The 17,360-nt window shown below is 45.6% G+C and overlaps 1 protein-coding gene across 2 annotated transcripts in view; it reads right to left on the reverse strand.

The window, feature by feature from the left end:
* Positions 1-474: 474 nt before the first annotated feature.
* Positions 475-17,360, reverse strand: part of LOC119461715 (phosphotriesterase-related protein) — a 49,635-nt gene continuing 32,749 nt past the window's right edge. For both annotated transcript variants that reach the window (XM_037723081.2, XM_049671971.1), the window contains exons 5-7: positions 13,111-13,275; positions 5,394-5,614; positions 475-711 (exon numbers count right to left, since the gene is read on the reverse strand). In XM_037723081.2, the coding sequence (XP_037579009.1) occupies positions 577-711; positions 5,394-5,614; positions 13,111-13,275 (521 nt within the window). In that variant the 3' untranslated portion in view covers positions 475-576. The remainder of the gene's footprint in view (positions 712-5,393; positions 5,615-13,110; positions 13,276-17,360) is intronic.

Genomic DNA, 17,360 nt, shown 5'->3' on the forward strand with positions numbered 1-17,360 from the left:
TACCCGTCTGTAAATGGAGTACTTGCGTAAAACGTATGCGTCATTGGTAGCGATGACGAACTTGGGAGCTAGCTCGAGACTCCAGTGCAAAGATGAACTGAGGCGAAGGCACCAGCGAGCCAGTGTTGTCCTGCATGGCTAATGAAATAAGGGGATGCAAAAGATTATGGTGTTTTATTCGATGGCAGGAACTCCAGTGACGTCCAAGTTTTGTTGGCAGCGTTATGTGGCAGTGCTGCAGCAAGGATGTTTTCCAAGGCAGCGTAATGTACAGTGATATAACTGGGAGAGCGGCAACAGCACAAGAATGGAGAGGACAAGTGCATGGTGCTTTACTTCTTTATAACACGAATAGGGATAGACGCGCATGCGCATGTTGGTGTGTCTCTGCAGCCTTTAACCCGCATGCGAACTAAATATGAAAATGAGGGACCCGCGATCCCCTCCGTAAGTCAAATACTGGTGACGCCACCACACGAGGAAATGACGTTTATTTTGAGCCATAAGGACCTGAAAAAATTAAACAAGTTCTCTCGTTTGCACAGCCTCTCGTGATGACAAATGAAACGTTTTGTGTCACCAGAAAGTGAGCCAGGTCTGCGGGTTGGTCTGCGTGATGGCACGCACAACGTCGGCCGAGAAACCTCGTCGAAGCATGGCTGGCACCACGTTAAGCAAGATGTGGGAGTAGCCATGGCCGCCGTATTTCATCTGGAAGAAAATGTGGAACATTGTGAAGACAAAATGCATAAAAAACCTATGGTCAATTTCACAGAAGCCAATGTTTGGATCACGGGACTGCGTGACGATAGTTGTTGCCCTGACGAAGGGCAACTTCCTGTAGTAACGTTGGCTCCAGATACATGCCTTGCTCAATCACAGTTGATGATCTCAAGTGCCTAGTAATTGCTTTGAACCTTTGTTGTATTTCCAATAAAACTGGTATTTTGGCAAGTACACAGTCATCAACAAGTCGCAAAAAAGGAGGTGAATGTGAAATTGATATTTTGATATTGCTGCCGGAGGTCTAGAAAATCGCTTTCGAGCTCGCCTATTATAGCCACAAGATAAAATACTAGCTACAGAATCATCGGGGCTGCGTATTAGCGCATATTTTCTTTTCTTAATAAGAACAATATAAATGCCGAGATCGCCCCTGAAAGTGTACGAGCCGAACTCTTCAGAAACACTAAATAGAAATGCTGCGTCGGCAGGTGTTTGCTTCGCGAACGCACCCTGCTGTTGCATTCTTGGTTACGGTTGTGCAGGTGTCACTTGAGGGGCGACTTCAGTGGTCATAGACAGGTGTCTCAGCAGCGCCGTCTGTCTGCCGAGCGGGCTGACAGCGGCTGTGTTCGCGTTTCCTTTGTCTGGCGGCAGGAGCGCTTCAGTGTTAAGGGACATAATTTTCTGTTGTCTGCTAGCGGCGCGAGGCCCTGTGCTCACGTATTTTGCTGCAATCGCCCTTACAACGAGCGATCTTACTTTTTTGTCTGGCAGTACTAGCTCTAACATGGGCAACAGTAAAGAAAGAATAGTCAATTGACCATTCTGTCTTTACTGTTGCCCGTGCATTCGGGAAGAAAAACTGAATAAGCAACTAGAGAACCCCGGGCAACCCAACTCTCTCTTGCATCTTGATTTGCATTGCAGTCAACTAGCATCGTACGTCTTAGTCGTTGGATTTAGCAAAATTTTTCCTTTGCGTGTTCAGGTGGAGGTGTTGCGTGTTATATGAAATGTACGGCACCGTCGCCTTGATTATGCGTCATCGTTCAGGCAGTGATAGAGATGTATTTTGCGGTCAGTTTCCACGCACACATATCTATTGGATGTACGAGAAGCCTAATTTGTGAGTATTATTTTGCAGCGCAGTATTTTGCTTGCTTCCTTGCACATCGTTCTCTATACAAACAATTGTTGCAGCGTTATTCTAGGTATCGCGCGCACTATGCAGATATTATCTGTCGCGTTGGAAAATGTCTCTACAGTCGTGTACATGCTTTCTATCTTTTCGCCTCATAGCGCTACATCATAATCCGATAGACAAAGTGGAAATTACTCGGCGTCAGTAAAAAATTAGAATACCGTAACTTGCAAGTAACCCTAAGCTACATTATCTCAGATCTTTAGTAACTTACGTGGTTACCATGTATGTAAACTACGTACAAATTGCGCTGCGCTCTACAAGCTGCGATCCTTCCCCTTTTGTGCAAAACTTGAATAAAGGAGCAGTTCCTGCTTCATTCCTGCAGTGCATGCATTTCGGACAAACTGTGCCAATAATAATATTAGTATATACCTGGCGTAGAGCTATACTGTCAGCATGCACTCTCCCACTTCAGCGTGACAAAATGTTTCCCAGTAAAAAAATGCATTAGCATGATCTACATAGCATTGAGAAGTTCAATTCGAAGAGCGAGTTTTCTTGAGGGACCACGGATCGCTCGGAAACTGCCTTTCTTTGCATCGTCACGCGTACTACCGTAAAGCCGTACTGAAGTACTTCGAAACCGTAGCGTCTTACCCCCATGAGATATTTATTTGTAACTTCCGAGTAAGCCATCAGGCAAGAAAAGTAACAAATTTGCGTTTAACATGAATAGCACGTATTACCGTGGTTGTTTAAACGCAATAGTTACGTTTTGTCGGAACTTTACCGCATTTCAATGCACGCTCGCGGCGATTGCTCTATAGAGTTCCATGCTTTCGCCCTGGAAAATAATGCGCACCATCCTGTTGCATTCTAGCAAGAGAAGGGAAAACTACGAGCAACGAATAAACCGATTCGCGAGCGTGCGTCGTTCAGACACCCCACATTTGATCCACCATGTTTCAGTGCAATTTAAGGTCATAATGGCGGGCAGCGGACTACGCAAAACAGGGGGAGGGGGGGGGGGGGGAGAATGGACACAGCGCTTCTAACGCACTGTGTCCTCGTTACATTTTTCGATGTTTTGACCCTCCTTTTGCGCAGTGCTGTAGCCGCCATTATAACAGAATTTTTACACCTTGCCGAAATCACTACTCAGTTATGCAACCTAAGACTTGCCTGCTAAAGAACATCCTGCGAGTGAGTTTGGCTACTCAAGTATGGTAGAGAGGACAAGATGAAAACTCTAGCGTGCACTTTCTTTCACGATAAGTTTCTCTGAGGGTTTTCTTTTAGCGTCATGCCACTTAAAAGTGGATGATGTTCTTTCCTTCTCATGATATTAGTTTATCAAGCTATTCTGTTCACCATGTAGACCGCACATTTGATCATGTGTTCCTAGTAAATATATTGCAACACGTTTTAGGGGTGCGCTAGTTCTGATATGGCGTCCTTTGTTTAAAATGATCGATACTATATTCGTATGCACTACATTCCATATCACAAATTCATGTCCTTTATATGCCAATTCTGCTAAGGTGTTGTGAAACAGACTAATATATACAGTAGAAGCTCATTGATACGTTCATGTTACGTTGTAACGTACGTTTTCGAGGCGCCAACTTTTGCAATCAAGAACACAAAAAATGACCCATTGCAGTCCTTTTTTACCGGTTCATACGTTCACGTAAAACACTTTTTTTTTCGGCGCCAACGTTCAGTACGTCGCAAAACTGCGATCGTATGCTACGTTTTCCGGCCGCTAGATGTCGTGTGAACAATAAAATGCGCGAGGCGCGCTGCGATCGAGAACAATATATAGCTGCCCGTCGCGGCAGCGTCACCGCAAAACCGGCCCACCCGTCTGACATAAAAACGCCAGCGCGCATTCATTTTCTCATTTCGGTACCAGCAAATCTTCTCCGGCGCCGTTGCACGCTGCATTCTCCGCTGTCACCGACAATCCTATCGCGATAAGCATCTTCGCCTATCTGTTTCACAGCGCGTGGTGCCGTCGGAAGCGTAGTGCCCGCTTGTAATAGGCGATAACCGAGACGCGCCGCCGTTTCCATGCTGCAGGCGTTGCGGTGTGGGCCTCACATTTCGTTTCGGCGGCATCCAGCGTCGCACACCAGCTCTATTTCGTTTCGGTTTTCCGTGGCCTTCTTAAAACACCACGCAATGTGAAAAGAACAAAACGAGTCTCGGGTCGCCGGAGCACCACCAGGTCGACGCGAGTCACACGTCTCCGGCCGCAACGACTCGATCCGCATTACGTAGATGTCGACAATAGTTGAGTCTGTGAAATTTTTTATTTACTTTGGATCGTACGTTTTCCCGGTAAGTACATTTTCTTACGCGTTTTTTCCCCCCAAAACGTATGAACGAGGTATTACTTAGTAAGCTCTAAAAGCAAGATGTCATTGTCAGCACACTGCTAATTCCCCGAGAAATATAGCGATTGCTCTGTCCCCAGCTCTCTGCATGCAGACACCTGATGCTGTTGCCCTTTAACCTAATATTTATTAGGACGAAAGCATGCTATCACTGACATCACGCAAATATCTAAGGAATAGCAAGTATGGAAACTGAACTGGAAACACACCATCTGAAAGCGATGAGTTGCTATCTTCATGCGAAGACAGCAAGTTTGAGCATTCACCAAAATGTTTCAACAGTATCTCCTTAATAGGGAAAAAAGAGGGTACCCTTATGTATTCATCCCTACGCTTAATATATTAGGCGCCTGTGATCTGTCACTTTTCCTGGACTTCTAAGTTGAATTGGCAGACAGAAATGCTGGTTATATGCGTGACTTTATTATTTTTCGGTCTTGATGGCCATTTTCTTGCTCGGAATACATCTTTCACTCTAATGCAGGCGCGCGAGCCGCTGGAGAAATGTCCGTTTTTATAAAAGAGCAGGAGAAAATTGTCCCTGGTCTCCAAGAAGCAATAATCGAGCATCACCTGTTGTTAAGGCTTGACGCACAGATGGCACAAATAATTCCAGAGCGGTAAAATGCGTCTGTAATATCTAACTTCTGTGCATGGGCTACATAAAATCGAATGTAGCACCCCACCAAGCAATCTAAGATGTATCCTATAGGGACAAGTGGCTTTCAATATCTATAGAATGTCCGAGAGAGGGGTTGAGATGGCGAGTGGTAATTGTATCATACAGCCATGCATGTCTCTTGTAAGACATTTAAGTTATTTAAAGGAAATCCGTTGAATATTGCAACACAAACATGAGACAAAGCATCCTGCGCGAGCTTTCCTACTATCCTAAATGCTGCTCAGCTGTTGCAGAACTTCGCTGAGAAAGAACAAAAACTACTAGCAGCTTGCGCAACGCAAAATTTTGTACAATGTCGCCAACCTTTAAAAAAATTGGCTGGAAACGAACGTTTCAACTTTTTGCATACTACTTAGTGCACTGTCGCAAGAATACGTTACGCAAGCTCCTAAGGTTCATCACGATGTATTTCAGACGATGATGTTCTCGCCCAAACACTCACCAGACGATGCTTTGTATGAATGTCGTGGCTGACCACAATTCGATCGGCGAAGCCCTCGTCCACGAGCCGTTTAAGCTGCACCAGCCTCTGAGCGTCGCTAGGCATGCTGAAGGAAGGCGCTGGCTGGTAGTGCGACGTCTCCAAGCCGAACAAGTCATGCTCGCAGTAGCAGCCATACGACTGCGCAAATTCGACCAGAGCATCGGCGTCCAAGATTGTCCCTGTGAAAATACGACGTTGTTATTGCCTTGCTAAGAACAACAAATTTGTTGCACTGGACATTCTCTTCATGATTGGAAGCGAGCAGATTGGTGCCTACCTTCGTGGCTGATCAGTGAATTCCAATGAACTTCGCTCACATATGCCGCATTTACAGTTTCTAAAGAATTTGATCCCTCTTTTCTACAACGGGACCCTATTTGAATTGCCACACTAATGTAAGTTCCTTTAAAATCTCGTAAGCTGATTCATCTATGGACCCCTTGCACTATAAATGTGACCTTTGGTGCATCTTGCATTTCTGCAAGTTCGGCTATAATGATGGCCCAGCACATCTGCTTATCTATCTTCACCTTGTGGTAAAATGCATATTTTGCTGAAATACAGTACATTAGCACATCGCAGCGACCGCTGCATTTATAAACGGTCTACAACGCCTTCTGTAACTTACTGAAAGGTCTGGGTGGCAACAAAATGAAAATGTTTCTTAGAAATACTGAATGGCTGACGAGTTAGTACTTTATACTGACGAAGAAGAGCGTGATAAATAGGGGACAAGATAGTGTGTGTGGCTAGCCGACTGTGCTACAAATCACGAGAGATTCGCAGTACACAAGCAAAGACTGAATTCATTACAGCGTAGAGGCGGCAGCGCACACGCCCGGTGCTGCAGATTGGCGTCAAAAAAAGAACAGCAAAGCTAAAATGTGGGTGTCACAATCACAAAATAAAATCAATTCGCAAGATAACTTTGCCATACGCACACCGGAACATATTAATGGCTAGCGAAAGCTGGAGGGGCGATTCACTATAGAAATAATCTCTATAGCCCGTCAGGCAGCTTCTTCACTCGCCCTCGTATATCAAGCGAGCACCCGCATTTGCTTGTTAAAGTGGCATGTAACGAATGTGCGGTAACTGTTCTAGAATATCCCACACACTTTATCACAGACTAACGAAATTCAAAGAACTGGAGCAGGGCAGGTCAACCGACCACATTCCGACCAAAGTAGTCTTCATGCAGCAAAGGCGCGGGAGATGGCAGCGGAGTCCCCGGGCTGATGTAACATATCAGAGGGTGCCGCTCAAGCTTCTAGCCACTAATAGAAGCGGACAAGAGCTTGGGAAGTAAATGAATGCCTCGTGAAGTGCAGGAGGATTCAGGCTAACACGCAGTTAAAAAGTTATGTTATTCGTGCGGGTTTAGGTTAGCTATCTGGCACAAAAAGAGGTATCACTGGGGCACTCCAATACAGTCAGTGGCCAAAGCACCAATGCAGCTGGAGACTTGCCATCTTATTCTCGAATGAGAAGCCACAGTGGCATCGACTGGCCGATGCAGGCACCAGGCAAGAATCAATTTTTGTAGTTCGCGTACTTTATGGGATTTTCAGACTGCTGTCCACAGCAAATAAATAAAGTGATGCCAAAATAATCTGGCTTTCGGCTTTATTACGACGTGAATATATCTGTCAGTACACGGGTAGCGCGTTAAAACCGCATGTAAGAGTACGCGTACATTATAATGGCTTATGTGTCAGCAACCGCGATACCCATGCGCCTTACTTTGGTATCATTGTGTAAAGTACAACAGCCATTGCCGCATCACACATGTATCTGTTGCACAGATGGTGCCGTTCTCGTGCCACGCATGACGCAAACGGAGCTAAATTCAGCCACTCCCTCGGCGCCCAGGGCAGTAGGTTTGGAGGCCGCAGGTTTGTCGATCTGAGTAAGAGTGGTCATGTCTCAGCTCGCTTTGCCGTAGTGGGGTACATTTCATCAAACTCAAACCCATGCTTATCAGGAGTTACAAGGCAGACAAGTGTGAAATTTTTTGCATTCACACTACCTCGGCTTTGGAGCGCCCGCATTCGATACACAGAATCAAAATTGCCGTGAAGACACTTGGTAACCAAGATATAGGGATACCCAACTGGTTTACACGGTGATACGTGTCGGTCTTCTTAGGGAGCTAAAGCACAGTATACTGATATAAGTGCAGGAGACTAAACCATCCACGAATGCGGTGGGCTTCAGCAGCGCACTCCTGGGACGAGAACACCAAGATTGGATTTAACACCTCTTTCTGCGCATGTCTGAGGAGCAGTTGTTGCAAGAGAAAAATGTGGCAACTTATGGCCATCGAGATTTGTCTTCGCCTAGGTACTACGGAGGAGGACATTGTTTGCTCCATTCATTCCTAGCCGAGCTGGCAGTCCAGATTGCGTGGCTAACGCGGCGAAGAAGTCACGCTCCGGTTGCGTTTGTTGTATTCTGTTGCGACGGTAGCATATGAAAATCTGATAGTGGTAGGGGAATAAGATATGAATTGAATTGTCTTCTTGGACGACACCATGACGCCGTGCCGCTACATTTTTATTAGTGTAGTGGAGCCTACCGCATCCTTCAGCTGATTCGCGGCAATGAAAACAGTTTATAAATTCAGATATTTGTACTTTGCATGACAAGTTAACAAAACTGAACATCTTCATTTAATTTAATAGCTGTAGATCATTGGCCAAGCTGCAAAGCAACATAGGCAAATCATTACGCCGTATCAATGTACTTAAAAACATTTCGACGAATTAAAACCCATCTAGGCCCTGCATGGTAAAATTAAAAAAAATTAACGTCGTCATGTAATTTCTTAGCCGTAAATCCTTGTGAAAGCTGTACAGCAACACTGATCGACTACGTGCTACATATTCTATTGATTCTCAGACACGTGCGTGCATGTATAATTACAGAACTTGTACTTCATCCCTGTTATAATCTTGTACACGGAGCGCGCTAGCTGGGCGAGACAAGGGCTCAATCACAACAGCCACATCCGAAATATCTCTCAAGGCCTATTTTCTGCAACTGGTTTCTACAACTGTTTTCACAGGCCTTGAAACCGTACAGCATGTGCCAGAAAATGCTGCCCAAGCAGACGGCTTAATCACTTTGCAGTCCTAGCCTTGTAAGTAAAAGAGCTAAGTGTTCGTAAAAATAATTGAATTTGCAGTGCTCGCTTGCACGGAACTGCGTTTAGTGTCCTGTCGTGCTGGAATTTTGTCAGCTATATCGAGGTGTAATTTACCATTAAATCTCATGGAGGACATACTCTGATACACCAGCCAGTTCTTCGTGATTCAGAATAAACTCAAACCAAAGGAAAACTTGTAAAACTACAAAATGACACCTTCATTTGATAAATCGGAAGTTGTTTCCATTTAAGAAGCACCTGCACCAACAGAAGCTGTAGGTTTCAGTAAAAGTTAAGACTTAAGAAAGTGAGTGCTATTAACAGTACAACAATCATAAACATGATTTCACTACACGGATTAAAAAAGTTATTTGTCTCAAAGTATCGTTCTCACCTTTTGCCCTCCTGTTCACCACATAAGCGCTGCAGATTAAGACATAATATCACTGTATAGTCTCACTGTAGCTGGCAGACACCAAATTAGGCCCTAACACAGAGGTGAAATATCAATATTAGACGTTCTGTTCAGCTCCTAATTTCTGACTGATGAGCTGGCTCTGTTTCCATAGGGCCGGATGCAGCTCCACAGGGTCACCATTGAATTACAATTTTTTACAGGAGCATGGACAACTTCATAAATATGGTTTCCTATTTTTTACGCACTGAACGCAGGTTCCAAGACGTTTTATCAATCTTTGCGCATGTTATCTTTTTCGTTCAATAAAGAAGGGTAAAGACCGACGAAGAGCTATTGAACGTGTATGTGTTTTCTATTGCGTTGCACAATGCCGGTTTCCTACAGTCAGCTTCGCGGTAATGCAGTAATGTTACCGTGGTCAAGCACACGCAATGTACTCAGGTGAAGCACACGAAGAGTGGAGAGGGGCCACTGTTACGGGATGTAGCGTGATACATCCGCGCACCTGCCGTCACGTGTCCTGTCACATTAAAAGCACAGAGACGTCTAATAAAGGTGCTGGCAGCCCTTCAGAGCTTTTTCGGACGTGGCTTTGGAGATTTGACCCCTTGTTTCACAAATCTTGCGCACCCCGTATGCAAGATCGTTACGGGAATTATATAGGTTTTTCTTTATCACTACGAATCCACCACATAGTCGATCAGTGTTGCTGCACAGCTTTCACCAGGGTCTACGGCTAGGAAATTTTAAGACAACGTTCACTTTTCTTACTTCACATACAGTGTAGGAAATGTGTTTCAATTCATCCAAGTGTTTTCGTATACAGGGTGTTCATGTGTAAGTTGTATGGAATTTTAGTGCGATAGCAATTATATGGACACTTCCACCGGATTTCTGCCGTCAGCGTCGCCGTCGTCGTCGCCGTCGCCGTGAGGTTCCGTATAGATAAAATCTTCGCCGCGCGCCGTATGCCCGAGCGGAAGCGTGCGGGGACGCACGCTGTCACGGAGAGCGAACGCACTCAATCTTCCACGCGCAAGCAAGGAAGCGGGAAGCGAGCGCCGGAGGGAGCGGGGGGGGGGGGGGCGCATTTCTACTCTGCCAACAACCGCGCTCGTCGCTCGCTCGCACCGTCTCTTATCTCCACACGGCTCTGACCATTATGCGCTGTGCATTCGCCGCTCAGTTTCCGTTGGCGCGATAGACCGCACGTACCTTCGGCCGCTGCGGCGTATCTGCGCTTGCTGCCAGCGTTTTGACAGTCGTTGTCTGCAGTCATTCAGTGTGATCTATTCATGTTTGTTTGTGCGCGCTCACACCACAGTTAGTAATAGTCGGGCCACATTTTCCAACGCACGCTACACATGCAATGCTGCCCGGATCGACAGTGCAGCGCTACAGGTGTGTCCCTTCGCCCGCGCTGCCCACGGGCAGCGCTTCTCATCAACACCACCGTTTCACACGCGCCTTCTCGTGGTCATTGAGTCTCTCTTCATGTCGGTATACTTACGACGCAGCACACCTGCTTGCTTAATCAGCTCATGTTTACTACAATTCATATTGCTACCAAAGCCGCTCAGCTTACTTCGTATGACATTGCTGTGTTGCTATCGCATTCATTGCTTCGCCCTTAGGGCGAAACTGTGACATTTTTTTTAAATCGCTTTTGGCAGGTAGCCTAATTCTTATCGTTGAGCTCAGTTACTCGAAGATGCGGACATTAGTGGCATGAGAAATCGAAACATATTCAACTAAGAAACAAAAATTGACTAATGAACTTCTTAGTTAATTACTATACGACCCATATTGCAATCTACAAACTGTAGCCGGTGAGCTTGCAAGACGTATTCACTTGAAATAAATTTCCAGGATGACACCAGTTCCAAGATAATATTTCCCAAAGTGTAGGACGAAATGCATGGGCGTTCCAGTTACTTTTGTGCTTCAATGTATAAAACAGCATTTTGGTAAAAACGTAAGTGGAATAGAAGTGTATTTTCGCGGCGAGTTTGATGGCGCAAAAATCTCCAAACTGATGTCATTCTGGAAATTCATTCCAAGGCGATACGCCTGACAAGCTCACCGGCTACAATTCGTAAATTGCAATATGTGTCGTAAATTACCTAAGATGTTAATTAGTGGATTGTTGTTATTAGTGGAATATGTGTCTCAATTTCTCGTGCTACTAATGTCCGCCTCATCGAATAACCCAGCTCAATGATAAGAATTATGCTACCTGCCAGAGGCTATTTCTAAAAATTACATAAAACTTAAAAATGAACATCCTGTATATCGGCACGGCATAATCTTTGCCTGTGCTGCTGTACAGCTCTCGCAACGAACTGCGGCTGTTAAATTACATAGCGACGTTCAGTTTTAAATGGAAAATAGAAACAGTTCAATCCTTAAACTGTTTCCGTTCCCGCAAATCTCCTGAAGCGCGCAGTACGCTCAACTGCACTAATAATTGCATGCCATGACGCAATACTATGCCATTAATGTCGTCCAAGAAGAAACATCACTTGCAATCGTATCCCCCTGCGCGTATGAGATTTTAATATGCAAACGTCGCCATAAAATGCAACAAATTCACCTCGGGCGTGACTTCTTCGCCGCGCCAATCGCGGATTCTGGACTGCCAGCTCGGCTAGGGAGGAACACTGCAAACACCGTTCACTCCCGTAGTACCTAGGCGAATACAGATCGCAAGGACCAAAAGTCCTCACATTTCTCTCTCGCAACCACTGTTCTTCATGCATGCGCAGAAAGAGCAGTTAAATACAGTTTTGATGTTCTCATTTCTTATGACCCACCAGTGGGGGGGGGGGGGTCATTTCTGTACCCTAGTGCCCAATATCTTCTGCGAAACAAGCAAGCCGCCTATGAACAGGTAGCGCACAGGATTGCAAAACTGGGCGCTATAACGTAAATTGAGTCCACACTGTTTTGATTCCAAACTCCTGACGTCACATTTAGGTAGCCATCGACGCAAGCATCGGGCGGTGACTCGCAGCGTTGTCTGCTCAACCCAATCAAACACTCTCCTCGTTTATAGGCGGTCACTTTTGTTCGCTTTCAAAACCAATACAATTGTCTACACTCAGCGGTTTTAACGCGATAGCGTTTAGGGCCCCGCGTCGCAGAAAATCCCGTGTCGGCAACCGACGTGTGATCGCGGGTGGCGGAGAAAATCATCCAACCACATCGACTGCGCAGGTCTCCCACGTGGTGCAAGGTTTTGGTGAACAAAAATTGAATTTATCACAGTGACATCCATCAGAAAAATGGTAAAGTACGACTTTACCATTCGGCGTCGATTTCGCCGTCGGATTATTTACCAATCGGCGTCGGATTGTAATTTGAATGCACGAGAAGACCTAATTCTGCTACGAGGAAACTAAAACATTTCTACCAGGCCTGCGCACGTCGGGGTAATAGCAAACAATTAATAAAATAATAAGAACGTGCTAGGGCCTTCACATTTTAATATAAGAGCACTTATATTGCCCCTGAAAAATGTCTTTCCAGCAATGCATTTCAGTTTAAAAGTGAAGCCGACTTTTAGCGGATCAGTGTAAGCTTGGTCTTTGTAAGCTGGCTTTCCCACGTTCAGCGTTGCAGTGAATGAAGCCTACTTGCCGTATGCGAACGATGCGATGCGAACGGGTCCCCATAACGCTATAGCGTTCTACTCTTAAAGGCGAAGAAGCTTAAGAGTCCTTCAAGTTTTTTTATCTAATTGGCTGATAAGATGTGAGGAGCACGCTCTATTGGAGAGGGTTTCGATGGGGCCGAGCCAGCACAGTGAATATAGCTAACCGGATGAAGTGGGTGGTGCGGGCTTCTCCGATTGGTCTCTTGCATAACAACGTTCTCTCGTAGGTTTCATTTTTTTCGCATGTGAAAAATAGTACTAAAAATTACAAGTTTATTATAGTGAAATACAGCCCAGCGCCTTCTTGTGAAGGGGACAATTGCATTGTGCTTTCTCTTTGGTCTCGCGCTTACAAACGCGCAGTCCCTCAGAAAACGAAAATAGAGCTCATTGCACTATATTTAACGATCCCAAATTTAATGTGGAACTGTATGAGAAAGATGGGTAGCCTCACTTTCCAGGTGGGACATGACAGTGTGGCGCAGCTTTCCCCCGGCCTCGGCGAAAATTCTCATGATCTCGGCTGGCGCCTGAGGATTCCGTCCAGGGTGGATGATGACCGGACAGCCAGTAGACTTCTGCACCGACGCGGCGGCGCGCAGCACACGAACTTCGAACTCTGCGAGGAATTATTTTACAATTCGCACAATGATCACTATTTCAACACCTGCATTTTCCTCTGATTTTCCTCCCTCTTTACTCTTTCTGTGTACACGAACAACCAAGCAGAGCAAGTTTTCAGTATTTCTTTGCCCGAAATGGGTGACTGAAAAAAACAATCACAGATGTCTATAAAATGTGGCGCGTCCACCTTTTAGTGCAGAAAATTACCCTATTAAGCCATAAAATACCATATAATAATTTGCAAATGAAAGAGGTTTCAGGAAAGTGGAAATCTGAAATAAACAACATCGGTTAAAGGAGAGATGTCGCTGCAATCAAAGTTTTCACAAAATTCCTTGTTCTGCCTCTCATCATCTCTGGTGGTGCAATATGTTTTCTAATGCAAGCAGTTTTCTCGCCAAAACACGTCATGTCTGCCCGCTGAAAAAAAATTGCTTGCTCTCCCGTAATCGAAATGAGATGTAAGCATGAAATGGCGACCCTGCGGCGCCTTTTGCTGCCTGTGGAGACGCCGCCTTCAACCTCTTTTCTTCTTCCAACAGTGCAGCGTGCTCAGCGTCTGTCGCTGTGGAAATGACAAATGAAATTTCAGCTTACTAGAAGTTATAGTTTGAGTAATACTGTGAACAAACATTACCAAAAATCCATTTGTTTATTTATTTATTTGAACATACTGCTAGCCTCACATTTGAGGCTGCTGCAGGAAAGGGACAGAATACATATTCAAGAGAACACTGTTCAAGTAGGCGTGGACATGGATAAGTTTAGCTGAACAAGGCAGTACACATGCACTCTAGATTCGGTATACAAATGCTATAATAGGAGGGGGGGAAAGTAGTAAACGCCATGTTGGAAAGTTTAGCACACAAAAGACGAACAAGGAAAGAAAATGTATATATATATATATATATTGGATGTTCATTGCGCAACAGATAAGACACAGCAGGTACTGGGGGAGTCATAAGCAGCAATATATATATATATATATATATATATATATATATATATATATATATATATATATATATATATATATCATCATCAGCCTATATTTTATGTCCACTGCAGGACGAAGGCCTCTCCCTGCGATCTCCAATTACCCCTGTCTTGCGCTAGCGTATTCCAACTTGCGCCTATATATATATATATATATATATATATATATATATATATATATCAGGGCAGAAAAGAAGACACTAAAAAGTGCCTCAGCATGCCATTGTACGATGCAGCGCGCCTACGTGCAGATCGTAGCTACAAAGCTTTTTTGACAACCTGGCGATAAAAGTTTCGAGTGATGTGCACGTGACAACGTCATCAGGCAGCAGGTTCCATTCACAGATTGCATGTGGAAAAAAGGAATACCTGAATATGTCGTTGTGAAATCTGTATTCTGTTAAGTGCTTGGTGTGTTTTGTTCGAGAACTACGTGTATCTGTCTGTAGTAAGTAGTCACTCGCATTGATTTTCATACTGCCACTAAGAAGAAGGAAAAGAAACTTAAGACGAAGTAGTCGGGCTCAATTTTGTATGGTGGGAAGTTCAGCTTACCTTAATAGTTCTGTAGGGGAGTCAAGATGGCGATACTTACTAAAAATAAATCTAATCGCTTTCCGTTGTACGCTCTCCAATTTTGCTAGGTACTGTTTACGGAAGGGAAACCAACAAACATACTATTCCTTCAGTCAGTATAGAGCGAACTAGTGACAGGTAAGCTAAGCGTTTACTATCTATTGATGCGGATCTAAGCGAGCGTTTTAACGAGTATAGAACTGCCAGTGCCTTATTAACAATATACAGGGTGTCCCACGTAACTTTAGCCAAACTTTAAATATATGCAAATGCCACCTTGCTCAACAGAACCAAGGTAATGCTGTTTGCGGTCGCTTAGAGATACTCAGATTATTTTTTGCATTCCGCCTAATTAGATAATTAGTCATAATTAATTATTTACTTGTCAATTATTATAATTAGATGAAAAGTGTCAATGAGAAAATTGTAGAGCACTATGAAAAACTCCTAATACAGCTTGCTGTTGCTCAATGCGTGCAACATAAAAGTGTTTTTCAGAGCGTGAAAGATGCCCGCGAATACACGCAAAGTGCCTCGAGAGGCCAGTAGCGCGGCAATTTTTCATGCATTCGCGGGCTTCTATCACGCTCGCAAAAACACTTTGCGAGCGTGAAAGAAACATGCGAAATTCCGCATGTGCTCTACCCCATACAATTTGTCGATCGTACTCAAGACGATGGACGTCGGACAAGCACAGGAAATTATTGGCCCGCGTATAATTTATGCCACTCTTCGCTTCAATATTGCCGCGAGACAGAAGAAGAAGACCGGCACTGAAGCAGAGGTCAGCATTAGGCCGGCACCGAAGAAGAGGAAGTAGAGGTTGCTCCTCGCCATCTTGGCTGGTTGCTGCTACGCCTGTGCTACTCGCCTATTTTGTAAATATTTGTAAAATATACGTTTTTGTGGAACATTTTCTGGTGGAGATGCTGGATACACTGCCTGTTCATCTCCATCACCCAAGCACGGAGCTCCGAAGTGGTCGCCGCGTTGCTCCCTCGGTGATGGCCACTGAAGCACGCACCGCACCGGAACCTACCGGGCAGCAGCCGTCCCCGCCGTCTGTCATCTTATCGCTTCCGCAAGATCCGGGCACCTTCTCTGGCACAGATAACGTGGTCGTCGAGGATTGGATTGCATGGTATGAGCGTGTCAGCAAACAGAACAGATGGGCCGATAGGCTTATGCTGGCAAATGTGATATTTTATCTGAAAGGAACCGCGCGCGTCTTGTACGAGACTCATGAACACCATCTGACCAGCTGGGACGTTTGCAAAGAAAAAGTGAATGACTTGTTCGGCAAGCCCTTTGATTGTCAACCAGCCGCTAAAAAAGATCTTGGCTCCCGTGCGCAGTCATCTACTAAATCATACATTTTGTATATTCAGGATATTCTAGCGCTTTGTCGTAAAGTTGACGGTAACATTTCCGAAGCGGACAAGATCGGACACATAATCAAAGTAATCGCCGATGACGCATTCAACCTCTTAGTATTCAAGAATAGCGCCACCGTGGATGCTATTGTGACAGAGTATCAGCGATTCGAACAAGGTAACTCCCGCCGTATCGCCCAGCAATTCACCAGGCTCCCCAATACTGCCGCATCGTCATCATGTGAGGAACCACTACCTACGTTACAATTGCCGGTGTCGAACACTTTGACGCGGATCGTTCGTCGGGAACTAGAAGCAATGTCACCAGCCCCTCTCGTGTCCGATGTCTCGACTCCCAACCAGCCTATGGTTTCATTGATTCAAGCCTTGGTTCGACAGGAGGTCGCGAATTTGGGACTCTCCTCTGTGTGCGCTGTTCGCGTGCCACCGGTCGCACCAGTCACACCACCAGTTCCACCAGTCGCGCCCCGGAACCAGCCCTTTTACTCGCGATACCGCAATCCCGCTGAGTGGAGGACGCTGAATGATCGCCCAATATGTTTTGCGTGCTCTCGAGTTGGGCATATGGCGGGACACTCCTGGAGGCGTCAGACGTCACCGACTGGCTGGAGCACCCGGCACCCTCGTCCTGAAGGCTACTCCCGTACATCATCGTCGCGCTCTCCACCGACTGACACGCCCTACGTCGACACTCGCACCAACGTGTACAGCACGTCACCATCGCCGCGCGATCGCCGATCTCGCTCGCCGCAAGCCCGCCGATTCCCTTCGCCGCAAGCCCGTCGTTTCCCGTCGCCTGCCAACTCTGGACGCTACGCATCGGAAAACTAACGAGTACAGCGCCCGGAGGTGACGCTGCATTCTCGACCCGGCCTCGAAATCCTCGTTTGACTGTTCCTACCCGCTCTAATTTGCTCGAAGTCCAACTCGACGGTGTTAGTGTTACGTCCCTTATTGACACTGGTGCACAAATCTCGGTGATGAGCTCTAGTCTTCGTGAGAAGCTGAAGAAAGTCCTGACACCCGCCGTGCTACGTACAGCGAGAGTTGCCGATGGAAGCACGCCTACTGTTGTTGAAACGTGTACTGCCCGCGTTACTATATCTGGCCATAC

This window comes from Dermacentor silvarum, chromosome 8, assembly GCF_013339745.2.
Source record: "Dermacentor silvarum isolate Dsil-2018 chromosome 8, BIME_Dsil_1.4, whole genome shotgun sequence".
NCBI classification, from domain to species: domain Eukaryota; kingdom Metazoa; phylum Arthropoda; class Arachnida; order Ixodida; family Ixodidae; genus Dermacentor; species Dermacentor silvarum.